Source organism: Salmo salar, chromosome 14 (assembly GCF_965601325.2).
Source record: "Salmo salar chromosome 14, fSalSal1, whole genome shotgun sequence".
NCBI classification, from domain to species: domain Eukaryota; kingdom Metazoa; phylum Chordata; class Actinopteri; order Salmoniformes; family Salmonidae; genus Salmo; species Salmo salar.
This window is the reverse complement of record NC_138304.1, coordinates 46,612,944-46,640,484: the sequence shown is the minus strand read 5'-3', so window position 1 is coordinate 46,640,484 and position 27,541 is coordinate 46,612,944. Positions and strand designations below refer to the sequence as shown.

At 43.6% G+C, this 27,541-nt stretch overlaps 1 protein-coding gene across 1 annotated transcript; it reads right to left on the bottom strand.

The window, feature by feature from the left end:
• Positions 1 to 595: 595 nt before the first annotated feature.
• On the bottom strand, positions 596 to 25,863 carry LOC106569618 (retinal homeobox protein Rx1). The gene is made up of 4 exons (XM_014141160.3): positions 25,846 to 25,863; positions 25,485 to 25,794; positions 22,416 to 22,672; positions 596 to 10,006 (listed from the first exon to the last, which is right to left on the bottom strand). Exons 1-4 carry the CDS (start codon positions 25,861 to 25,863, stop codon positions 9,512 to 9,514), a joined length of 1,080 nt encoding a protein of 359 aa, XP_013996635.2. The 3' UTR covers positions 596 to 9,511.
• Positions 25,864 to 27,541: the final 1,678 nt, after the last annotated feature.

The following is a 27,541-nucleotide window of genomic DNA, read 5'->3' as shown; positions in this document are numbered from 1 at the left end:
TTGCATTATCTCCCTTGTCCCTAGATTGCTTTCAAGGTGAGAAAACAAATATCTAAATATGAAGAATAGCGGAGCTATTCCTTTAATGTTGGGCAAGTACCAAACGCCCCCCTGTGGTGAAAGAAATGTATTACACTACATTCAAACAGGTGGTTTAGCCATAGTTGGATCTCAGTTTGATATAATAAAATCAATAAATAACTCATATACCCATAACTCTACTTTGACAAGTTATTGACCTAGAAGGGACCTTACATCTGTCCTCCTGAACTATGGGGAGATCACACACACACACACACACACACATTACTCCGCTACAGTGACCCCCTCCCCCCCATGCTTCCTGACACCCCTGGGGAGGCCTGATGGAGTGGAGCTTCATCTGCCTAACAGGCTGGCAGGTCTCCATGCACCAGGCTGCAGAGACACAAAAGCTTGCTGCTCCCTCCCAGCCCTAATCCCCAACCCATCCCTTCCTGCCAGGGCTGACATGTTGCCATTGTCCAGCAGACACACTCATTACCAGCATCAAGTCATTTTCAGAGTAGTCTAGAGAGTTGTACATTTGAAAGGAAAATATACAAGTTGCCGGGAGGAACTTCTGCCACACTGTTTCTAGTGTGTCTTTATTACAATCAATCAAAGAACATTGAATCTAAATACAACAAAAATAAATGTCAAAATGTAAATAAATGAATTCAAGGTATAGCACAGAGCACAGCATAAAATGCATTACAAATGACTGAACAGAAAATCAACTTGAACAGTACACTGAGTTTACAAAACATTAAGAACACCTGCTCTTTCCATGGCATAGACTGACCAGGTAAACCCAGGTGAAAGCTATGATCCCTTATTGATGTCACCTTTTTAAACCACTTTAATCACTGTAGATGAAGGGGAGGAGACGGGTTAAAGATTTTTAAGCCTTGAGAGATGGATTGTGTATGTGTGCCATTCAAAGGGTGAATGGGCAAGACAAAACATTTATAGTTGAAGTCGGAAGTTTACCTACACTTAGGTTGGAGTAATTAAAACTCGTTTTTCAACCACTCCACAAATTTCTTGTTAACAAACTATAGTTGTGGCAAGTCGGTTAGGACATCTACTTTGTGCATGACACAAGTAATTTTTCCAACAATTGTTTACTGACAGATTATTTCACTTAATCACAATTCCAGTGGGTCAGAAGTTTACATACACTAAGCTTCTGATGGGCTATTGACATCATTTGAGTCAATTGAAGGTGTGCCTGTGGATGTATTTCAAGGCCTATCTTCAAACTCAGTGCCTCTTTGCTTCACATCATGGGAAAAACAAAATAAATCAGCCAATACCTCAAAAAAAGATTTGTAGACCTCCACAAGTCTGGTTCATCCTTGGGAGCAATTTCCAAATACCTGAAGGTACCACGTTCTTCTGTACAAACAATAGTACGCAAATATAAACACCATGGGACCACGCAGCCGTCATATCGCTCAGGAAGGAGACGCGTTCTGTCTCCTAGAGATAGAACGTGCGAAGTGCAAATCAATCCCAGAACAACAGCAAAGGACCTTGTGAAGATGCTGGAGGAAACTAGTACAAAAGTATCTATATCCACAGTAAAACAAGTCCTATATTGACATAACCTGAAAGGCCGCTCAGCAAGGAAGAAGCCACTGCTCCAAAACCGCCATAAAAAAGCCAGACTACGGTTGGCAACTGCACATGGGGACAAAGATCGTACTTTTGGGAGAAATGTCCTCTGGTCTGATGAAACAAAAATACAACTGTTTGGCCGTAATGACCATCGTTAGGTTTGGAGGAAAAAGGGGGAGGTTTGCAAGCCGAAGAACATCATCCCAACCGTGAAGCATGGGGGTGGCAGCGTCATGTTGTGGGGTGCTTTGCTGCAGGAGGGACTGGTGCACTTCACAAAATAGATGACATCATGAGGGAGGAAAATTATGTGGATATATTGAAGCAACATCTCAAGACATCAGTCAGGAAGTTAAAGCTTGGTCGCAAATGGGTCTTCCAAATGGACAATGACCCCAAGCATACTTCCAAAGTTGTGGCAAAATGGCTTAAGTACAACAAAGTCAAGGTATTGGAGTTGCCATCACAAAGCCCTGACCTCAATCCTATAGAACATTTGCGGGCAGAATTGAAAAAGCGTGTGCGAGCAAGGAGGCCTACAAACCTGACTCAGTTACACCAGCTCTGTCAGGAGGAATGGGCCAATATTCACCCAACTTATTGTGGGAAGCTTGTGGAAAACTACCCGAAATGTCTGACCCAAGTTAAACAATTTAAAGGCAATGCTACCAAATACTAATTGAGTGTATGTAAACTTCTGGGAATATGATGAAAGAAATGAATGCTGAAATAAATTATTCTCTCTACTACTATTCTGACATTTCACATTCTGAAAATAAAAGTGGTGATCCTATCTGACCTAAAACAGGGAATTTTTATTCCTATTAAATGTCAGAAATTGTGAAAAACTGAGTTTAAATGTATTTGGCTAAGGTGTATGTAAACTTCCGACTTCAACTGTAAGTGCCTATGAATGGGGTATGGTAGTAGGTGCCAGGCGCACCGGTTTGTGTCAAGAACTGCAATGCTGTTGGGTTTTTCACGCCCAACAGTTTACCGTGTGTATCAAGAATAGTCCAACACGCAAAGGACATCTAGCCAACTTGAGACAACTGTGGGAAGCACTGGAGTCAACATGGGCCAGAATCCCTGTGGAACGCTTTCAACACCTTGTAGGTGGGGGTGCATCTCAATGAAGGTTTTCTTAATGTTTTGTACACGCACTGTCGATTAGACAATGTTTTACAAATATTTATAATATATTTTCTTTGGCTTTTACTAACTACTATATCCCACAAAAATACAAAATGCACTTCTGTGTGTAGGAATGTATGAAGAAGTATCCCATGAATGTTTTATTTTTGGAAAATATACACGAGGGCCCATCCATGGTTTAGTGGGTTTTACGAGAAAAAGAAGGTAACTACACTCTATTGCTAAGATGCAAACCATTTAATACTAGTTAACCATTGTTTCAACAGCAAGGTGCTTTCATCAGGATTTCAGGGGCAGGATTGAAGGCAGTCAAACAAGAAGTAAACTGAACAAAGGGCATATATTTTCAGTGACTTCTCAATAGACTGAAAAGTAGTGTGTATCAAAAGTATTTTTATTAGTATTTTTTAAATTAAAATCACTTGAATTGACTGCCTTCCATTTGAATTGACCCCAACCCTGTTCTGATGGATTTAATGACCATTTGTTAGTCCAGACTCTAAACCTCTCTAACCGTTTGGTTCCAGGAGCTTCAGACCAAAAGGAGAATCAATAGTCCTGAACAATGAATCAGTTAACCCACTGAAGTGTTACATCAGACAGGCAGGCAGCCCTCATTCTAGGGCCACACACACACACACACACACACACACACTCAGTATGTGACCCCTCATTTCCGAATAACCATAATGCATAGAAAGAACACCCTCTTGTACTTCCTGTGCCCTATAGTAACTGCTGCCACTTAAACGGGCAATCAGCAGTTGCTACATCCATTTTTGGACTTATACATTAATGCTATGTACCCATTGATTCTTCAAAAATATATATCTTATAAATGCCTAATGAGCTTAGTTCAACTGTCGTACCTCGTCCGAACCCAAAATATAAGATTGACTTTGTTTACAAACGTTGGAGTAAAACAATGTAAACAAACACTATATAGCCTCAAAACATGGTTAAAACGTGCATCCATAGCTCTGTCTATGAATTTGAGAGTGGTTACATTTGTCCAGCCCCATTCCTCTGAAACAGGGGCGGGGAAAACTCTTAGTTATTGTTTGTACTGCTGATTGCCGCTTTAAGCCATGTAAAAACAGAACAGCACCAAGAAGAGGCTGCCTGCCTCCCCTGTTGTCAACAATACATCCAGGAGCAGCACTAACTAATACGATGTGTTAGAAGGATTTATACATGTACAGTACATGACAGACTATCACATGTGTGGTGGTGCACAGGGTTGGGTTCCATTTTGAGAATTTAGGAAGTAAACTCAAATTTCAATTCAAATTTTACTCAATGCTTACATGTAGTAGTCTGTCAGACACTCTACTGTATACATCCTAGTGTGGTGTATGTATGAACAGAAACTAACAATCTAGCGAGCATCTCTGTAAAACAGTGGGAGAGGAATAGAGAAGGAGGAAAGGTGAGGAAAGGAAATTAGGAAAGGAAAGGAGGAAAGGAAAGGATGTGACTGACTATCAGGCTTTGAATCAGATCTAAGGGTTTCAGGGAGACTCTGAGGGCAGCTGTCCATCAATTGTTAACCTGAGGTTAATCGCTTTAAAAACGGTTAATTAGGTGTTAAGTGGTACGGTTGTCCGACGAAATTAGCAGGCGTGACAGATTACCCAAGATAGAGGATTTTCTCAACTCAACCTCAATCCGCCAGGACTGAGTCTTCTGAGAACATTTTAGGAGTCACTGCCTCAGCTCATACTGCCTCATCTAGGCCAGGAGATTTCCCTGGTCAGGTCATACGGCCTCATCTAGGCCAGGAGATTTCCCTGGTCAGGTCATATGGCCTCATCTAGGCCAGGAGATTTCCCTGGTCAGGTGATACAGCCTCATCTAGGCCAGGAGATTTCCCTGGTCAGGTCATACAGCCTCATCTAGGCCAGGAGATTTCCCTGGTCAGGTCATACTACCTCATCTAGGCCAGGAGATGTCCCTGGTCAGGTCATACTGCCTCATCTAGGCCAGGAGATTTCCCTGGTCTGGTCATACTACCTCATCTAGGCCAGGAGATGTCCCTGGTCAGGTCATATTGCCTCATCTAGGCCAGGAGAATTTCTTATTGTAGTCAGCTCACATGGTCAGGAAAACTCCTGGCCCTAATATGGAATTCCGCAGTATTAGATACCGCCTCATCTAGGCCAGGAGATTTTCCTGGTCAGGTCATACTACCTCATCTAGGCCAGGAGATTTCTCTGGTCAGGTAATACGGCCTCATCTGGGCCAGGAGATTTCTCTGGTAAGGTCATAATATTGCCTCATCGAGGCCAGGAGATTTCCCTGGTCAGGTCATACTGCCTCCTCTAGGCCAGGAGATTTCCCTGGTCAGGTGATACAGCCTCATCTAGGCCAGGATTTTTCCCTGGTCAGGTCATACAGCCTCATCTAGGCCAGGAGATTTCCCTGGTCAGGTCATACTACCTCATCTAGGCCAGGAGATGTCCCTGGTCAGGTCATACTGCCTCATCTAGGCCAGGAGATTTCCCTGGTAAGGTCATAATATTGCCTCATCGAGGCCAGGAGATTTCCCTGGTCAGGTCATACTGCCTCCTCTAGGCCAGGAGATTTCCCTGGTCAGGTCATACTGCCTCATCTAGGCCAGGAGATTTCTCTGGTCAGGTAATACGGCCTCATCTAGGCCAGGAGATTTCCCTGGTCAGGTCATACTGCCTCATCTAGGCCAGGAGATTTCCCTGGTCAGGTCATACGACCTCATCTAGGCCAGGAGATTTCCCTGGTCAGGTCATACAGCCTCATCTAGGCCAGGACATTTCCCTGTCAGGTCATACTGCCTCATCTAGGCCAGGAGCTTTCTCTGGTCAGGTCATACAGCCTCATCTAGGCCAGGAGATTTCCCTGGTCAGCTCATACGGCCTCATCTAGGCCAGGAGATTTCTCTGGTCAGGTCATAATATTGCCTCATCTAGGCCAGGAGAATTTCTTATTGTAGTCAGCTCACATGGTCAGGAAAACTCCTAGCCCTAATATGGAATTCCGCAGTATTAGATACTGCCTCATCTAGGCCAGGTGTTTCCCTGGTCAGGTCATACTGCCTCATCTAGGCCAGGAGATTTCTCTGGTCAGGTCATACAGCCTCATCTAGGCCAGGAGATTTCTCTGGTCAGGTCATACTGCCTCATCTAGGCCAGGAGATTTCTCTGGTCAGGTAATACGGCCTCATCTAGGCCAGGAGATTTCCCTGGTCAGGTCATACGACCTCATCTAGGCCAGGAGATTTCCCTGGTCAGGTCATACAGCCTCATCTAGGCCAGGACATTTCCCTGTCAGGTCATACTGCCTCATCTAGGCCAGGAGATTTCTCTGGTCAGGTCATACAGCCTCATCTAGGCCAGGAGATTTCCCTGGTCAGCTCATACGGCCTCATCTAGGCCAGGAGATTTCTCTGGTCAGGTCATAATATTGCCTCATCTAGGCCAGGAGAATTTCTTATTGTTGTCAGCTCACATGGTCAGGAAAACTCCTAGCCCTAATATGGAATTCCGCAGTATTAGATACTGCCTCATCTAGGCCAGGTGTTTCCCTGGTCAGGTCATACTGCCTCATCTAGGCCAGGAGATTTCTCTGGTCAGGTCATACAGCCTCATCTAGGCCAGGAGATTTCTCTGGTCAGGTCATACTCCCTCATCTAGGCCAGGAGATTTCTCTGGTCAGGTAATACGGCCTCATCTAGGCCAGGAGATTTCCCTGGTCAGGTCATACTGCCTCATCTATGCCAGGAGATTTCCCTGGTCAGGTCATACGGCCTCATCTAGGCCAGGAGATTTCCCTGGTCAGGTCATACAGCCTCATCTAGGCCAGGACATTTCCCTGGTCAGGTCATACTGCCTCATCTAGGCCAGGAGATTTCTCTGGTCAGGTCATACAGCCTCATCTAGGCCAGGAGATTTCCCTGGTCAGCTCATACGGCCTCATCTAGGCCAGGAGATTTCTCTGGTCAGGTCATAATATTGCCTCATCTAGGCCAGGAGAATTTATTATTGTAGTCAGCTCACATGGTCAGGAAAACTCCTAGCCCTAATATGGAATTCCGCAGTATTAGATACTGCCTCATCTAGGCCAGGTGTTTCCCTGGTCAGGTCATACTGCCTCATCTAGGCCAGGAGATTTCTCTGGTCAGGTCATACAGCCTCATCTAGGCCAGGAGATTTCTCTGGTCGGGTAATACGGCCTCATCTAGGCCAGGAGATTTCTCTGGTCAGGTCATACAGCCTCATCTGGGCCAGGAGATTTCCCTGGTCAGGTCATACACCCTCATCTAGGCCAGGAGATTACTCTGGTCAGGTCATACATCCTCATCTAGGCCAGGAGATTTCTCTGGTCAGGTCATACGGCCTCATCTAGGCCAGGAGATTTCTCTGGTCAGGTCATAATATTGCCTCATCTAGGCCAGGAGATTTCTCTGGTCAGGTCATACGGCCTCATCTAGGCCAGGAGATTTCTCTGGTCAGGTCATACTACCTCATCTAGGCCAGGAGATTTCTCTGGTCAGGTCATACTACCTCATCTAGGCCAGGAGATTTCTCTGGTCAGGTAATACGGCCTCATCTAGGCCAGTAGATTTCTCTGGTCAGGTCATAATATTGCCTCATTGAGGCCAGGAGATTTCCCTGGTCAGGTCATACTGCCTCCTCTAGGCCAGGAGATTTCCCTGGTCAGGTCATATTGCCTCATCTAGGCCAGGAGATTTCTCTGGTCAGGTCATACGGCCTCATCTAGGCCAGGAGATTTCCCTGGTCAGGTCATACTGCCTCATCTAGGCCAGGAGATTTCCCTGGTCAGGTCATACGGCCTCATCTAGGCCAGGAGATTTCTCTGGTCAGGTCATACAGCCTCATCTAGGCCAGGAGATTTCCCTGGTCAGGTCATACTGCCTCATCTAGGCCAGGAGTTTTCTCTGGTCAGGTCATACGGCCTCATCTAGGCCAGGAGATTTCTCTGGTCAGGTCATCCTACCTCATCTAGGCCAGGAGATTTCTCTGGTCAGGTAATACGGCCTCATCTAGGCCAGGAGATTTCTCTGGTCAGGTCATAATATTGCCTCATTGAGGCCAGGAGATTTCCCTGGTCAGGTCATACTGCCTCCTCTAGGCCAGGAGATTTCCCTGGTCAGGTCATATTGCCTCATCTAGGCCAGGAGATTTCTCTGGTCAGGTCATACGGCCTCATCTAGGCCAGGAGATTTCCCTGGTCAGGTCATACTGCCTCATCTAGGCCAGGAGATTTCCCTGGTTAGGTCATACGGCCTCATCTAGGCCAGGAGATTTCTCTGGTCAGGTCATACGGCCTCATCTAGGCCAGGACATTTCTCTGGTCAGGTCATACGGCCTCATCTAGGCCAGGAGATTTCTCTGGTCAGGTCATAATATTGCCTCATCTAGGCCAGGAGAATTTCTTATTGTAGTCAGCTCACATGGTCAGGAAAACTCCTTGCCCTAATATGGAATTGCGCAGTATTAGATACTGCCTCATCTAGGCCAGGAGATTTCCCTGGTCAGGTCATACTGCCTCATCTAGGCCAGGAGATTTCCCTGGTCAGGTCATACTCCCTCATCTAGGCCAGGAGATTTCCCTGGTCAGGTCATACTGCCTCATCGAGGCCAGGAGATTTCTCTGGTCAGGTCATACTGCCTCATCTAGGCCAGGAGATTTCCCTGGTCAGGTAATACGGCCTCATCTAGGCCAGGATATTTCCCTGGTCAGGTAATATGGCCTCATCTAGGCCAGGAGGATTTCCCTGGTCAGGTAATACGGCCTCATCTAGGCCAGGAGGATTTCCCTGGTCAGGTAATACGGCCTCATCTAAGCCAGGAGGATTTCCCTGGTCAGGTAATACGGCCTCATCTAGGTCAGGAGATTTCCCTGGTCAGGTCATATGGCCTCATCTAGGCCAGGAGATTACTCTGGTCAGGTAATACGGCCTCATCTAGGCCAGGAGTTTTCTCTGGTCAGGTCATAATATTGCCTCATCTAGGCCAGGAGGATTTCTTATTGTAGTCAGCTCACATGGTCAGGAAAACTCCTGGCACTAATATGGAATTCCGCAGTATTAGATGTACTCCTGTCCCTTTCCACTGATAGGGGGGCATATTGGTCAACAATCCAGCCCGCCATCGCAAGTCCACTACAGTGCGAGTTCAATTGAATCCGGAGTATAAATCGATCATCAAAGCTTGATGATAAATTGATCATCAGTTCTGTTTTCATAAGTCAGTCAACAAGTTGACAAGGTGCCACATATCCTCTCCATCAAGATGTGTGCCCCCCCCCCCCCCCATTCATTTGATATCCAGGAAAATAGAGACCATCTTTATACAGAACGTCTTTGTTTTTGTGATTATAATCACACGTGTTGAAGTTGACCATCCTTTATACAGAACGTCTTTGTTTTTGTGATTATAATCACACGTGTTGAAGTTGACCATCCTTTATACAGAACGTCTTTGTTTTTGTGATTATAATCACACGTGTTGAAGTTGACCATCCTTTATACAGAATGTCTTTGTTTTTGTGATTACAATCACGTGTTGAAGTTGACCATCCTTTATACAGAACGTCTTTGTTTTTGTGATTACAATCACTTTTTGAAGTTGACCATCCTTTATACAGAACGTCTTTGTTTTTGTTATTACAATCACGTGTTGACAGCCTTCATACAGAACATCTCCTCTCCTATTCATCACATGTGCTGCCAGGTTTTATCCAAGGAATGAAGGTGCTCCTTAGCCTTCATCCTCAGCGCTGCGATGCTGGAGCTACGTTCCACTTCGTCATGCATAGGGTAGTTATCATTGAAGCTAGGGTGACACTGGTAGGGAGGCGGGGCCATTGACTGCATGCTTTGCCTCCCTTGCATTCCTTGCACAATCCCCTGGTGCACCACACCATGTACTGGGGGGCTGTTGAGGAAGCTGTGGGAGTGGCTGGGGTAGGCAGACTGAAGGTGAGGGCCCTGCCCTGGGGCCCTGTAGCCAGGGATAGTGTGCATGGGGGTGGCACTGGACATGGGCGAGGCCAGCCAGGGGTCCAGGGGTAATGGGTTGGACATGGGCCCCATGTTGGAGGGCATGGGCGGCCGGTTGAAGGACAGCATGGGGGAGTCGTGGAGCTTCAAGGAGCTGGAGTCCATCTTCTCCTGACGTCTCCACTTAGCCCGACGGTTCTGGAACCATACCTGGACACGGACAGAGAAGATATAGTAATATTAGTCTACGGTAGTCTCCAAGGTAACATAATTACGCTTTAACTTGAAAAGGTATGCCAAACAAAGTTTAACAAACCATACAGTGCCTTCAGAAAGTATTCATACATCTTGACTTATTCCACATTTTGTTGTGTGACAAGACTGTAACTACCAATTGGATGCCACGAAATTAGGGAGAAAATAAAAAATAAATAGATTTAAGTCAAAACTGTAACTCGGCCACTCAGAAACATTCATTGACTTCTTGGTAAGCAACTCCAGTGTAGATTTTAGGGTATTGTCCTACCGAAAGGTGAATTAATCTCCCAGTGTCTGGTGAAAAGCAGACTGAACCCGGTTTTCCTCTAGGATTTTGCCTGTGCTTAGCTCCATTTCATTTATTTTTTATCCTGAAAAAACTCCCTAGACCTTACGATTATAAGCATACCCCAACTCTTTTCGCTGTCGTTCAGGTTAGTATTGTGGAGTAGCTACAATGTTGTTGATCCATCCTCAATTTTCTCCTATCACAGTCATTGAACTTTGTCACTGTTTTAAAGTCACTATTGGCCTCATGGTGAAATCCCTGAGCGGTTTCCTTCCTCTTCAGCAACTGAGTTAGAAAGGACGCCAGTATCTTTGTAGTGACTGGGTGTATAAATACATTTTAGCTTTTTATTTTTAAATTAATTTGTAAACATTTCTAAAAACATAATTCCACTTTGACATTATGGGGTATTGTAGTTAGGCCAGTGGCAAAACATCTCAATTGTAACACAACAAAATGTGGAAAAAGTAAATGGGTGTGAATACTTTTTGAAGTCACTGTACGCACAAGGACAGCTTTTAACAATTTCCACAAAAAAAGGTACAAACACAAATTTAGTGGAATAACTGTGCAGATGGAAACTTTGGTAAGGGAATTATGGTGAAATATCCATCAGGTTATGTGACAACTGTGATGGAAAAAATGATGTAGGTGCTTTTCTATTTCATTCATTTCTGTGTTCTGTTTGTGCTTTTCTAATAACCAATTTCTGTGTTCATGCGTGATTGATTGAACAAACTCTCAATATCAGTATCTGCAATTTGGCAGTACGCCCAGACCCTTGTTTTGAGAACGAAAGATATCTCAGTTTCAAGGTCTCAGCTTAGAAAGAAGAAGCCTGGTGAGATATTGGTCTGTCACATGCATGACCCAGTATTGATCGGTCAAATGAATGAAGCAGATGTTAATGATGAATTAATTATGAATAAGCTAAATCATGCAAATATGACTTGTCTGCAGTATACAAGAGAACTAACGGGACTGCCCCATTAGAGCGCACTTCAGACCGGTACTTTTTGCATTTAAGTTTGACTGTGACCTATCCAGCTTGCTGAGAATAAACAATTATTCATTTAAGATTGACTTCTAGTGTCCCTGTGTGTCACGTCCTGACCAGTAAAAGGGGTTATTTGTTATTGTAGTTTGGTCAGGGCGTGGCAGGGGGTGTTTGTCTGTGTGTTTTGGGGTTATGTTCTATGTTCTATGTTTATTCTAGGGTATCTATTTCTATGTTGGAATTGTTTGGGGTTGGTCTCTAATTGGAGGCAGCTGAATCTCATTGCCTCTGATTAGAGACCATATTTATAGTTTTTTTTCCCATTGTGTTTGTGGGTGGTTAATTTCTGTTTAGTTGTCTAACCTGACAGAACTGTGGACTGTCGTTTTTGTTTCTTTGTTTATAGTGTTCTCAGTTTAATAAATTACAAGATGAGCACTAACCACGCTGCGCCTTGGTCTACTCCCTTCAACAGCCATTACACTGTGTTAAATATCTGCTCCAAATTAAGATTAACAAATGTCTGCAGAAACAATGGCGCGTCAGCTATGACATGACAACTTGAGTTAAAATAATATATTTTGATTATTGAACTGAAGAGGATTTACACCCGGTAACGGAATTACAGTAACTGAATTACATCACAGGACCATGATCCGTATTACACAGAAATCCATCATTATGCATATGAATGTCATTCTCCTCATGTTTCAGCAGTTAGTACGTCACAATACAGCACAGTAGAGCAGAGTTCAGTAGAGCAGAGTTCAGCACAGTAAAGTAGAGATCAGTATAGTACAGTACAATAGGGTTCAGTACAATGGAGTGCAGTACAGTAGAGTTCAGTATAGTTCAGTACATTCGATTTCAGTAGAGTTCAGTGCAGTAGAGTTCAGTGCAGTAGAGTTCAGTACAGTAGAGTTCAGTAGAGTTCAGTTCAGTACATTAGAGTTCAGTACAGTAGAGTTCAGTTCAGTACAGTAGAGTTCAGTTCAGTACAGTAGAGTTCAGTTCAGTACATTAGAGTTCAGTACAGTAGAGTTCAGTACAGTAGAGTACAGTAGAGTTCAGTACAGTTCAGTATAGTACAGTAAAGTTCAGTACAGTAGAGTTCAGTACAGTGCATTAACATGATGCCTTCTAATTGCAGTCGTTGTACTTATAATATACAGGAGAACGATCGCCTTACGGCAAGGATAGCTGTGCTGCAAGCCCAGCTTCAGACGCGATCGTTAGGCAAGGGTAATTTCAGTGTAGGAAAGGATGAAACAGCGTCTGTGCCACCAGTAAGTACAGATAGTAACGTTAGTATAAACCCCCTCGCACGGTCCCCGCAGCCGGACATCTTTCTCATGGCTTCTGGAGGGAAACGCTGTAGGAATGCTCAACCGGTGTCGCTTATTCAGCCGACAGAAACTTTCAACCGGTTCTCCCCATTAAGCGAGTCGGAGTCGGAGGCCGAGACTTCTCTGGTCTCTACTCCTCCCGTTGTGGGGTCTGAGACGCCGACAGCTCCCACCATTAGCTCTGACAAATTGAAAACCCTAGTCATTGGCGACTCCATTACCCGCAGTATTAGACTTAAAACTAATCATCCAGCGATCATACACTGTTTACCAGGGGGCAGGGCTACCGACGTTAAGGCTAATCTAAAGACGGTGCTGGCTAAAGCTAAAACTGGCGAGTGTAGAGAGTATAGAGATATTGTTATCCACGTCGGCACCAACGATGTTAGGATGAAACAGTCAGAGGTCACCAAGCGCAACATAGCTTCAGCGTGTAAATCAGCTAGAAAGATGTGTCGGCATCGATTAATTGTCTCTGGCCCCCTCCCAGTTAGGGGGAGTGATGAGCTCTACAGCAGAGTCTCACAACTCAATCGCTGGTTGAAAACTGTTTTCTGCCCCTCCCAAAAGATAGAATTTGTAGATAATTGGCCCTCTTTCTGGGACTCACCCACAAACAGGACCAAGCCTGGCCTGTTGAGGAGTGACGGACTCCATCCTAGCTGGAGGGGTGCTCTCATCTTATCTACGAACATAGACATGGCTCTAACTCCTCTAGCTCCACAATGAAATAGGGTGCAGGCCAGGCAGCAGGCTGTTAGCCAGCCTGCCAGCTTAGTGGAGTCTGCCACTAGCACAGTCAGCGTAGTCAGCTCAGCTTTCCCCATTGAGACCGTGTCTGTGCCTCGATCTAGGTTGGGCAAAATTAAAAATGGCGGTGTTCGCTTTAGCAATCTCACTAGTATAAAGACCTCCTCCATTCCTGCCATTATTGAAAGAGATTGTGATACCTCACATCTCAAAATTGGGTTACTTAATGTTAGATCCCTCACTTCCAAGGCAGTTATAGTCAATGAACTAATCACTGATAATAATCTTGATGTGATTGGCCTGACTGAAACATGGCTTAAGCCTGATGAATTTACTGTGTTAAATGAGGCCTCACCCCCAGGTTACATTAGTGACCATACCCCCCGTGCATCCGGCAAAGGCGGAGGTGTTGCTAACATTTACGATAGCAAATTTCAATTTACAAAAAAAAAAACAACAATGACGTTTTCATCTTTTGAGCTTCTAGTCATGAAATCTATGCAGCCTACTCACTCACTTTTTATAGCTACTGTTTATAGGCCTCCTGGGCCATATGCAGTGTTCCTCACTGAGTTCCCTGAATTCCTATCGGATCTTGTAGTCATAGCAGATAATATTCTAATTTTTGGTGACTTTAACATTCACATGGAAAAGTCCACAGACCCACTCCAAAAGGCTTTCGGAGCCATCATCGACTCAGTGGGTTTTGTCCAACATGTCTCTGGACCTACTCACTGCCACAGTCATACTCTGGACCTAGTTTTGTCCCATGGAATAAATGTTGTGGATCTAAATGTTTTTCCTCATAATCCTGGACTATCGGACCACCATTTTATTACGTTTGCAATTGCAACAAATAATCTGCTCAGACCCCAACCAAGGAGCATTAAAAGTCGTGCTATAAATTCTCAGACAACCCAAAGATTCCTTGATGCCCTTCCAGACTGCCTCTGCCTACCCAAGGACGTCAGAGGACAAAAATCAGTTAACCACCTAACCGAGGAACTCAATTTAACCTTGCGAAATACCCTAGATGCAGTTGCACCCCTAAAAACTAAAAACATCTGTCATAAGAAACTAGCTCCCTGGTATACAGAAAATACACGAGCTCTGAAGCAAGCTTCCAGAAAATTGGAACGGAAATGGCGCCACACCAAACTGGAAGTCTTCCGACTAGCTTGGAAAGACAGTACCGTGCAGTATCGAAGAGCCCTTACTGCTGCTCGATCATCCTATTTTTCCAACTTAATTGAGGAAAATAAGAACAATCCGAAATTTCTTTTTGATACTGTCGCAAAGCTAACTAAAAAGCAGCCTTCGCAAATGGAGGATGGCTTTCACTTAATAAGTTTCAACTTTCATAATAAATTTATGAACTTCTTTGAGGAAAAGATCATGATCATTAGAAAGCAAATTACAGACTCCTCTTTAAATCTGGGTATTCCTCCAAAGCTCCATTGTCCTGAATCTGCACAACTCTGCCAGGACCTAGGATCAAGGGAGATACTAAAGTGTTTTAGTACTATATCTCTTGACGCAATGATGAAAATAATCATGGCCTCCAAACCCTCAAGCTGCATACTGGACCCTATTCCAACTAAACTACTGAAAGAGCTGCTTCCTGTGCTTGGCCCTCCTATGTTGAACATAATAAACGGCTCTCTATCCACCGGATGTGTACCAAGCTCACTAAAAGTGGCAGTAATAAAGCCTCTCTTGAAAAAGCCGAATCTTGATCCAGAAATTATAAAAAACTATCGGCCTATATCGAATCTTCCATTCCTCTCCAAAATTTTAGAAAAAGCTGTTGCACAGCAACTGACTGCCTTCCTGAAGACAAACAATGTATACAAAACGCTTCAGTCTGGTTTTAGACCCCATCATAGCACTGAGACTGCACTTGTGAAGGTGGTAAATGACCTTTTAATGACGTCAGACCGAGGCTCTGCATCTGTCCTCGTGCTCCTAGATCTTAGTGCCGCTTTTGATACCATCGATCACCACATTCTTTTGGAGAGATTGGAAACCCAAATTGGTCTACATGGACAAGTTCTGGCCTGGTTTAGATCTTATCTGTCGGAAAGATATCAGTTTGTCTCTGTGAATGGTTTGTCCTCTGACAAATCAATTGTAAATTTCGGTGTTCCTCAAGGTTCCGTTTTAGGACCACTATTGTTTTCACTATATATTTTACCTCTTGGGGATGTCATTCGAAAACATAATGTTAAATTTCACTGCTATGCGGACGACACACAGCTGTACATTTCAATGAAACATGGTGAAGCCCCAAAATTGCCCTCGCTAGAAGCCTGTGTTTCAGACATAAAGAAGTGGATGGCTGCAAACTTTCTACTTTTAAACTCGGACAAAACAGAGATGCTTGTTCTAGGTCCCAAGAAACAAAGAGATCTTCTGTTGAATCTGACAATTAATCTGGATGGTTGTACAGTCGTCTCAAATAAAACTGTGAAGGACCTCGGCGTTACTCTGGACCCTGATCTCTCTTTTGAAGAACATATCAAGACTGTTTCAAGGACAGCTTTTTTCCATCTACGTAACATTGCAAAAATCAGAAATTTTCTGTCCAAAAATGACGCAGAAAAATTAATCCATGCTTTTGTTACTTCTAGGCTGGACTACTGCAATGCTCTACTTTCCGGCTACCCGGATAAAGCACTAAATAAACTTCAGTTAGTGCTAAATACGGCTGCTAGAATCCTGACTAGAACCAAAAAATTTGATCATATTACTCCAGTGTTAGCCTCCCTACACTGGCTTCCTGTTAAGGCAAGGGCTGATTTCAAGGTTTTACTGCTAACCTACAAAGCATTACATGGGCTTGCTCCTACCTATCTTTCCGATTTGGTCCTGCCGTACATACCTACACGTACGCTACGGTCACAAGACGCAGGCCTCCTAATTGTCCCTAGAATTTCTAAGCAAACGGCTGGAGGTAGGGCTTTCTCCTATAGAGCTCCATTTTTATGGAATGGTCTGCCTACCAATGTGAGAGACGCAGACTCAGTCTCAACCTTTAAGTCTTTACTGAAGACTTATCTCTTCAGTAGGTCCTATGATTAAGTATAGTCTGGCCCAGGAGTGTGAAGGTGAACGGAAAGGCTGGAGCAACGAACCGCCCTTGCTGTCTCTGCCTTGCCGGTTCCCCTCTTTCCACTGGGATTCTCTGCCTCTAACCCTTTTACAGAGGCTGAGTCACTGGCCTACTGGTGTTCTTCCATGCCGTCCATGGGAGGGGTGCGTCACTTGAGTGGGTTGAGTCACTGACGTGGTCTTCCTGTCTGGGTTGGCGCCCCCCCCCCCCCCCCCCTTGGGTTGTGCCATGGCGGAGATCGTTGTGGGCTATACTCGGCCTTGTCTTAGGACGGTAAGTTGGTGGTTGGAGACATCCCTCTAGTGGTGTGGGGGCTGTGCTTTGGCAAAGTGGGTGGGGTTATATCCTGCCTGTTTGGACCTGTCCGGGGGTATCATCGGATGGGGCCACAGTGTCTTCTGATCCCTCCTGTCTCAGCCTCCAGTATTTATGCTGCAGTAGTTTATGTGTCGGGGGGCTAGGGTCAGTCTGTTACATCTGGAGTATTTCTCTTGTCTTATCCGGTGTCCTGTGTGTATTTAAATATGCTCTCTCTAATTCTCTCTTTCTCTCTTTCTGTCTTTCTCTCGGAGGACCTGAGCCCTAGGACCATGCCTCAGGACTACCTGGTATGATGACTCCTTGCTGTCCCCAGTCCACCTGGCCGTGCTGCTGCTCCAGTTTCAACTGTTCTGCCTGCGGCTATGGAACCCTGACCTGTTCACCGGACGTGCTTGTTGCACCCTCGACAACTACTATGATTATTATTATTTGACCATGCTGGTCATTTATGAACATTTTAACATTTTGACCATGTTCTGTTATAATATCCACCCTGCACAGCCAGAAGAGGACTGGCCACCCCTCATAGCCTGGTTCCTCTCTAGGTTTCTTCCTAGGTTTTTGGCCTTTCTAGGGAGTTTTTCCTAGGGAGTTTTTCCTAGCCACCGTGCTTCTTTCACATGCTTTGCTTGCTGTTTGGGGTTTTAGGCTGGGTTTCTGTACAGCACTTTGAGAATATCAGCTGATGTACGAAGGGCTATATAAAAATACATTTGATTTGATTTGATTTGCATTATACGCTTTCCATCATCATCACGGAGTAATAGCCTGAAACCATGAGGTTCGTCTAACCTGGTTTCGAATTAAAGTGTTTTTAGGTATGATGTAGTTTGTTGATTAAGACGACAAAGTATGTTAAAAATGACCAACCATGCATATCCATATTATTTAAAGAACGATAAAAACACGCATACAGCCGTTGTTGGGTAATGCGTAATGTAGACAATTTAACATTGGAGTACCCTTCGGCTACACCCAAGATGTTTTATAACTAACCCAAGATAGACCACAGCCTGTCCTTTCCAATGGGAACAAGTGAGTCATAGTGGGCAGAACAAGCAAAAGAGGGGGGCAGAGCCAAGCACGGGCTAGTGAGATACTATTGGGGCGTTCTAGCATGTATTTGCATATTTATGTTAGGGAACGCGTACTCTGTGAAGTGCAAGTGTGCAATAACTCAATTCGCCCTTGAACTGCTTCTAAACAACGCCATTTTTTAAAACTTTGGCAAAGGGTAAAATTGACAAAACGTAGTCCACTCTGTTCGCAACAGATTCGAGTTTTGGGAACAGAAAACTGTATTGAGAACAAATGTTTCAACGATGAGAAATGCCAACAAGATGCTTCACATTTATACATCCGGTAAAATTCCTGGCACATTGTTCTATCTGTGGCTGTACCTACTTTGGGGCGTGATCATGTTAAGCCATGCTACGCCTTGTGTATCGATACAAATGGCTACAACTTAGTTAGCTAGCTAGTCAGCTGACAAGAAAAATGTGGCTAACAGTAAGTTTGTTTCTTAGCTAGCATAAAAACGAGTGCATAAAATTGTGTAATTTATAACAAAAAATACGTTGACCAAATTGTCACGAAACAAATAATGTACTCACAGTGAATGATAAAACAGTTAGAAAACCGGAGATTCTTTGCACAGCCACAGGTGGTGAGCTGAACTTTGGAGTTATGCTAATTAACACTGCGAGATCACGCTTGCTGTGACATGGTCAGTCACTCGTAAAAGGACAGGATTTCTTACAGGTGAATATAACATACATTAATATAGTTAAATGTAAACTGTTGTTTCCAATCAACGAACATGTTGTAATTAATGCTGTTGTATTGCACTGTAACTAATGACAGCAATCTATAATTGAATGGCTTCAATAAAGAAAAAAAAGTTGATTTTTTTTCAGATTCTGATTGGGGTGACAAAATACTACAAGACTTTTTAAAAATCTATAGGGTCCATTCGGATTCATTTTGATTTCCAATAGGTAAAAAAGTAGTCCGATATGATTACTTTTGATTCCCAATAGGAAAAAAGTAGTCCAATATAATTCCAATAGGATTCTGATACAGGTGACACAAAATCCTATAGAACTGCGATAATCCTAAAGGATCCACTATGATTACTTTGAATTTACAATAGGAAAAAAGTAGTCCCAATAGGATTCTGATAGAGGTGACACAAAATCCTATTGGAAATCGCTAATTTTATAGGATTAGCAATTTTTTTTTAGGAGAGAGAGAGAGAGAGAGAGAGAAAGAGGGAGTGGTCATCCAGACTCAGACTCTATGAGCTGAACATAACAGTATGTCAGTGGAAGTGAGGACAGTAGCAGGAGACACTATGAGCTGAACATAACAGTATGACAGTGGAAGGGAGGACAGTAGCAGGAGACCCTATGAGCTGAACATAACAGTATACCAGTGGAAGGGAGGACAGTAGCAGGAGACACTATGAGCTGAACACAACAGTATGACAGTGGAAGGGAGGACAGTAGCAGGAGACACTATGAGCTGAACACAACAGTATGCCAGTGGAAGGAAGGACAGTAACAGGAGACACTGTGAGCTGAACATAACAGTATGCCAGTGGAAGGGAGGACAGTAACAGGAGACACTATGAGCTGAACATAACAGTATGACAGTGGAAGTGAGGACAGTAGCAGGAGACACTATGAGCTGAACACAACAGTATGCCAGTGGAAGGAAGGACAGTAACAGGAGACACTGTGAGCTGAACATAACAGTATGTCAGTGGAAGTGAGGACAGTAGCAGGAGACACTATGAGCTGAACATAACAGTATGCCAGTGGAAGGGAGGACAGTAACAGGAGACACTATGAGCTGAACATAACAGTATGCCAGTGGAAGAGAGGACAGTAACAGGAGACACTATGAGCTGAACATAACAGTATGTCAGTGGAAGGGAGGACAGTAACAGGAGACACTATGAGCTGAACATAACAGTCAGTGGAAGGAAGGACAGTAACAGGAGACACTATGATCTTAACATAACAGTATGCCAGTGGAAGAGAGGACAGTAACAGGAGACACTATGATCTTAACATAACAGTATGCCAGTGGAAGGGAGGACAGTAACAGGAGACACTATGATCTTAACATAACAGTATGCCAGTGGAAGGGAGGACAGTAGCAGGAGACACTATGAGCTGAACATAACAGTCAGTGGAAGGGAGGACAGTAACAGGAGACACTATGATCTTAACATAACAGTATGCCAGTGGAAGGGAGGACAGTAACAGGAGACACTATGAGCTGAACATAACAGTATGCCAGTGGAAGGGAGGACAGTAACAGGAGACACTATGAACTGAACATAACAGTATGCCAGTGGAAGGGAGGACAGTAACAGGAGACACTATGAGCTGAACATAACAGTATGTCAGTGGAAGGGAGGACAGTAACAGGAGACACTATGAGCTGAACATAACAGTCAGTGGAAGGAAGGACAGTAATAGGAGACATTATGAGCTGAACATGACAGTATGCCAGTGGAAGTGAGGACAGTAGCAGGAGACATTATGAGCTGAACATGACAGTATGCCAGTGGAAGGGAGGACAGTAGCAGGAGACACTATGATCTTAACATAACAGTATGTCAGTGGAAGGGAGGACAGTAGCAGGTGACCCTAAATGCGATTAAGCCAATCAGTTGTGTTGTGACTAGGTATACAGAAGATGGCCCTATTTGGTAAAAAACTATTTGGTAAAAAACCAAGTCCAGATAATATCAAGAACAGCTCAAATAAGCAAAGAGAAACTACAGTCCATCATTACTTTAAGATATGAAGGTCCGTCAATCCGGAAAATGTCAAGAACTTTGAAAGTTTCTTCAAGTGCAGTCGCAAAAACCATCAAGCGCTATGGTGAAACTGGCTCTCATGAGGACCGCCACAGGAAAGGAAGACCCAGAGTTACCTCTGCTGCAGAGGATAAATTCATTAGAGTTAACTGCACCTTAGATTGCAACCCAAATAAATGCTTCAGTTCAAGTAACAGACCCATCTCAACATCAACTGTTCAGAGGAAACTGTTTGAATCAGGCCTTCATGGTCGAATTGCTGCCAAGAAATCACTACTAAAGGACACCAATAAGAAGAAACTTGATTGGGCCAAGAAACACGAGCAATGGACATTGGACTGGTGGAAATCTGTCCTTTGGTCTGATGAGTCCAAATTTGAGATTTTTGGTTCCAACCGCCATGTCTTTGTGAGACGTAGAGTAGGTGAACAGATGATCTCCGCATGTGTGGTTCCCACCGTGAAGCATGGAGGAAGAGGTGTGATGGTGTGGGGGTGCTTTGCTGGTGACACTGCCTGTGATTTATTTAGAATTCAAGGCACACTTAACCAGCATGGCTACCACAGCATGGTTTGCGCTTATTAGGACTATCATTTGTTTTTCAACAGGACAATGGCCAAACACACCTCCTGGCTTTGTAAGGGCTATTTGACAAAAAAGGAGAGTGATGGAGTGTTGCATCAGATGACCTGGCCTTTATTTAGAATTCAAGGCACACTTAACCAGCATGGCCACCGCAGCAGATGTAACTCTGGCTCTTCCTTTTCTGTGGCGGTCCTCATGAGAGCCAGTTTCATCATAGCGCTTGATGGCAGTAGTAGTAGTAGTAGTAGTATTAGTATTAGTATTAGTATTAGTAGTAGTAATAATAATAGTAGTAATAGTAGTGGTAGTAGTAACTTTAGTAGTGGAAGTAGTAATAACTTTATAAGTAGTAGTAGTAGTAGTAGTAACTTTAGCAGTAGTAGTATTAGTAGTAGTAGTAACTAGCAGTAGTAGTATTAGTAGTAGTAGTAACTTTAGTAGTAGTAGTAGTAGTAGTAGTAGTAGTAGTAGTAGTAACTTTAGTAGTAGTAGTAGTATTAGTAGTAGTAGTCGTAGTAGTTGTAACTTTAGTAGTAGTAGTAGTGGTAGCAGTAACTTTAGTAGTAGTAGTAGTAACTTTAGTAGTAGTAGTAGTAGTAGTAACTTTAGTAGTAGTAGTAGTTGTAGTAGAAGTAGTAGTAACTTTAGTAGTAGTAGTTGTAGTAGTAACTTTAGTAGTAGTAGTAGTAGTAGTAGTAGTAGTAGTAGTAGTAGTAGTAGTAGTGGTAGCAGTAACTTTAGTAGTAGTAGTAGTAGTAGTAGTAACTTTAGTAGTAGTAGTAGTAACTTTAGTAGTAGTAGTAACTTTAGTAGTAGTAGTTGTAGTAGTAACTTTAGTAGTAGTAGTAACTTTAGTACTAGTAGTAGTGCCAGTGCTAATGCTAGTGCTTGCTGTTTGGGGTTTTAGGCAGGGTTTCTGTATAGCACTTTGTGACATCGGCTGATGTAAAAAGGGCTTTATTAATGGTTTGATTGATTGATAGTATAGTGAAAGTAGACAGCAGGAGGCTCCATACCTGGACAGTATTATTAGTGTATTGTACTAGACAGGCAAAGACAACAGTACATGCAATATAATTAGTACTCGTTAATTGGTACTGGTAGTAGTAGTTAGCCAGATGTGCCATACCTGTACGCGGACCTCTGGGAGGTTGACCTTCATGGCCAGCTCTTCTCTGCTGTAGACGTCAGGGTAGTGGGACTTCTCAAAGGCCCGCTCCAGCTCATGGAGTTGGTAGGTGGTGAAGGTGGTGCGGTTACGCCGGTGCTTCTTCTTGGGGTGGTCTTCCTCTGGGGGCTCAGGTGACTTCCCCCTGTCGCTGTCCAACCCCTGCTGGAGGTCCCCCAGGTCCCCATCACACTTATCACTGGAGAAAAGGCCTGACTCTGCAGTTAAACGGTAGAAGAGGATGTTTGTCATGAGCCTTTCTGTTAATCCGGCAGTGCCATTTCTACTTACTGTACCAAACGTGGTCTTCCACATGACTAACATTCCATGTTTAAAGTTAGGATCACCACTTTATTTTAAGAATGTGAAATGTCAGAATAATAGTAGAGAGAATGATTTATTTAATCTTTTATTTCTTTCATCACATTCCCAGTGGGTCAGAAGTTTACATACACTCAAATAGTATTTGGTAGCATTGTCTTTAAATTGTTTAACTTCGGTCAAACATTTAGGGTAGCCTTCCACAAGCTTCCCACAATAAGTTGGGTGAATTTTGGCCCATTCCTCCTGACAGAGCTGGTGTAACTGAGTCAGGTTTGTAAGCCTCCTTGTTCGCACCTTTTTCAGTTCTGCCCACAAATTTTCTATATGATTGAGGTCAGGGCTTTGTGATGACCACTCCAATACCTTGACTTTGTTGTCCTTAAACCATTTTGCCACAACTTTGGAAGTATGCTTGGGGTCATTGTCCATTTGGAAGACCCATTTGCGACCAAGCTTTAACCTCATGATGCCATCTAATTTGTGAAGTGCACCAGTCCCTCCTGCAGCAAAGCACCCCCACAACATGATGCTGCCATCACCGTGCTTCACGGTTGGGATGGTGTTCTTCAGCTTGCATGCCTCCCCCTTTTCCCTCCAAACATAACGATGGCCATTATGGCCAAACAGTTCTATTTTTGTTTCATCAGACCAGAGGACATTTCTCCAAAATGTACGATCTTTGTCCCCATGTGCAGTTGCCAAACGTAGGCTGGCTTTTTTATGGCGGTTTTGGAGCAGTGGCTTCTTCCTTGCTGAGCGGCCTTTTAGGTTATGTCGATTAAGGACTCGTTTTACTGTGGATATAGATACTTTTGTAACTGTTTCCCCCAGCATCTTCACAAGGTCCATTGCTGTTGTTCTGGGATTGATTTGCACTTTTCGCACCAAAGTTAGGAGACAGAACACATCTCCTTCCTGAGCGGTATGACAGCTGCATGGTCCCATGGTGTTTATAGTTGCGTACTATTGTTTGTACAGATGAACGTGGTACCTTCAGGCGTTTGGAAATTGTTCCCAAGAATGAACCAGACTTGTGGAGGTCTACAATCTTTTTATGAGGTCTTGTCTGATTTCTTTTGATTTTCCAATGATGTGAAGCAAAGAGGCGCTGAGTTTGAAGGTAGGCCTTGAAATACATCCACAGGTACACCTCCAATTGACTCAACTGATGTCAATTAGCCTATCAGAAACTTCTAAAGCCATGACATCATTTTCTGGAATTTTCCAAGCTGTTTAAAGGCACAGTCAACTTAGTGTATGTAAACTTCTGACCCACTGGAATTGTGATACAGTGAATTATAAGTGAAATAATTTGTCTGTAAAAAATTGTTGGAAAACATACTTGTGTCATGCACAAAGTAGATGTCCTAACCGACTTGCCATAACTATAGTTTGTTTACAATAAATGTGTGGAGGGGTTGAAAAACGAGTTTTAATGACTCCAACCTAAGTGTATGTAAACTTTCGACTTCAACTGTATATTGCAACAGAGCCTAAAGGCAATGCAAGCTGCAGGCCTCTTCTCTCTCGGCGGGTGATGCCATATTGTCTTCACTGCATTCCTCAGGCCCAGTAATCCCATGCGGACAGATGCCACCTGTTAAACCTGAGTGTCCCCGTGTGTCCTAGGCTGGCCAGTTCTAATCTACACAAAGACTTTACTTGGCTTCTCCACTCACCCAAGTACCAGATCTAATTTTGTAAGGAAACAGGGTAAGGTTGAAGTCCCACTTCACGTGGTTAACGGATGGTAGATCCCATCAGAGTTTGTTAATTCATTAATCCAAATCAATTGAGGCTCAATTGAGATTATCATCAGATCATTGGCTTGGTAACAAGCGTGTGAGGAAGGCAGCAAAAGTGGTCTCCTTAATTCACTATGCTGTAATGTTAATGTGATAGATAATTGTTATGTCATGCCAGTATTGTTCTGGGAGAAATACACAGTACAACAAGCACAAAAGTAGCTAGAAATGTAAAGTCCAGCATTGTAGTTGTACTGTAGTGTTCTAGTCTCTGAATCTTTGTCAACAATAAGAACCTGAGCATAGTGTGCTTTCAACTATCCCTGCCTTTCCTCCTGGATGAGGTTACCACAGTGTGCTTTCAACTATCCCTGCCTTTCCTCCTGGATGAGGTTACCACAGTGTGCTTTCAACTATCCCTGCCTTTCCTCCTGGATGAGGTTACCACAGTGTGCTTTCAACTATCCCTGCCTTTCCTCCTGGATGAGGTTACCACAGTGTGCTTTCAACTATCCCTGCCTTTCCTCCTGGATGAGGTTACCACAGTGTGCTTTCAACTATCCCTGCCTTTCCTCCTGGATGAGGTTACCACAGTGTGCTTTCAACTATCCCTGCCTTTCCTCCTGGATGAGGTTACCACAGTGTGCTTTCAACTATCCCTGCCTTTCCTCCTGGATGAGGTTACCACAGTGTGCTTTCAACTATCCCTGCCTTTCCTCCTGGATGAGGTTATCTAAGCAAACATTATGACTATTCCTTCGACTGGGGAAAAGGGAAAGTCATTGTCCTTGTGCTATTATAGTCTGTCTCTCGTGACACGTCAGATATCACGTCAATATCACATCAGTATCACATCATTATCACGTCAATATCATATCAATGAAAATTGACATAAATCTCTGAATATGTGAATTAAATTATGTAATAAATGCAATCAATCAATTAAAACCAGTGTACTGACCCTGGAAGTCAGAGTGCTGTGTGTTGTCCCCCAGGCTGGCCAGGTGTCCGTAGGGGTCTGACTTGACCTGCTTCCCCTGGTGGTCCTCCAGGCCCTCAGTGGCCACATTATGGGCCCCCACGTCCCCCACAGGGGTCAGCAGAGGGTCCTGGTCCTTACTGAAACCCAAGATCACGTCGATGCTGTGGACCCGGCCTCCTCCGCTAGACCCCCCTCCCTTCAGCATGTCATGGTAGTTGTCTGGTGATAGGCAGCCGTCGTCCACCATTCCCAAGGTATCCATTGACAAATGTATCCAGAGGAGCTCTTCCTACTGCTGAGGGGCCACCCTCAGATATAGTTGGACACGTGACAGACAGACAGTACTACAGGTTGTCATTTGTCACATAGGGATTATATCAAGAGAGAGAAAGCCAGAGCAGAATTGAATGGGGGGTGGGGGTGGGGGGGGGGGGTGGGGGGGGTGGAGAATACAGATTGTGTCCTTGGATTTCCTGTCAGTCTGCAAAACAGAGTTTGGAGAGTTAGACATGTTGGTATCATCAACACACTACTTGCTGAACTGACAGTTTGGTTGTGAATGTGCATATATGCCGCTTGCATATTCATATGCCACTTGTTAGTATTGTGCATATGCAATGATATAATGGTTGGGATGTTACTTCAGTAACAAGTAATTGCCCTTTAATTGGAAAACTGTGCATATATTTGTCGTTGATATGCATAATTCACATCTGAAATTCCTGACCATTCTTCATTCTTTATGATCCATGCTTGACTGAAGGAAACCAAACCTGAACTTTTTTTCTGTATTGTTTTCATGCAAAAGTTATTTTTCAGCAGAATATTTTTACTTAAGGGTCAAAATCTGACTCATGCATCAGTAAAGAGTTGTGTTTTTTTAATGAAAAAGCATATATTAATATATGTAATTTCTTTAAATAAATATGTTTAAAAACAATACACATTTTCTGGTTAGTTAAAAAAAAAAGATCTGAAATGATGAACAGGTGTTTTTAAAATAAACTTATTTTTAACAAGGCAAGTCAGTTAAGAGCAGATTCTTATTTTACAATGACGGCCTACCGCAGCCAAACCCTCCCCTAACCTGGACGACGCTGGGCCAATTGTGTGCCGCCCTATGGGACTCCTGAACACAGCCGGTTGTGATATTGCCCGGAATCGAACCAGGGTCTGTAGCAATGCCTCTAGCACTGAGATGCAGTGCCTCAGACGTCTGTGCCACTCGGGCTATAATCATATGTTATACCTAGCTACATTTATCAGCAAAACGGATATAAAATGACTAGATGATATAATACATTATATTTCATATTTGGGTCTATGAATAAATATGATAATTAATTCCACCCCCAAAATGTATTTGATCATTTTTAAAGATTGTAGGACAAGCAATTTTTTTATTTAACTAGGCAAGTCAGTTAAGAACAAATTCTTATTTTCAATGACGGCCTAGGAACAGTGGGTTAACTGCCTTGTTCAGGGGCAGAATGGCAGATTTTTACCTTGTCAGCTCAGGGATTCGATCTAGCGAACCATTCAGTTACTGGCCCAACGCTCTAACCACTAGGCTACCTGCCGCTCCACAATATATGCATTCAGATAAAGTAGTCCTTATGAAATTGGAAAAACATACGGCAATGAAATAAAATTAAGAAATATCTTAACAATAATGGTATCTTCAACAACAAGTAGTTGTAACTAAGTAGAACTAGTACTATCAACTCAAAATAAATGGCAATATCACTAGCGACATTCATAAATGTACTTACCTCTATACAGGTAGCTTAGTTATAGTACACGCATTCTCTTCCAATGCTGAGCCGTGAGTTGTGGCTCCTCTGTCTGACAAGTTGCAAATGACAGCGGATGGGAGTTCCGTTAGCTGTGCACCTGCTCCTCCCAACCTCCCCGGATAAAGTCCTTCAAAGTCTTCAACGATAACTACTAAGTAGTAACACTCAATGGAGTTCCTCCCCTCTGGCTATAGCCGCTGTCTGTTTCACTGTTCACTAGATACTGAGGGAAACCAAAGT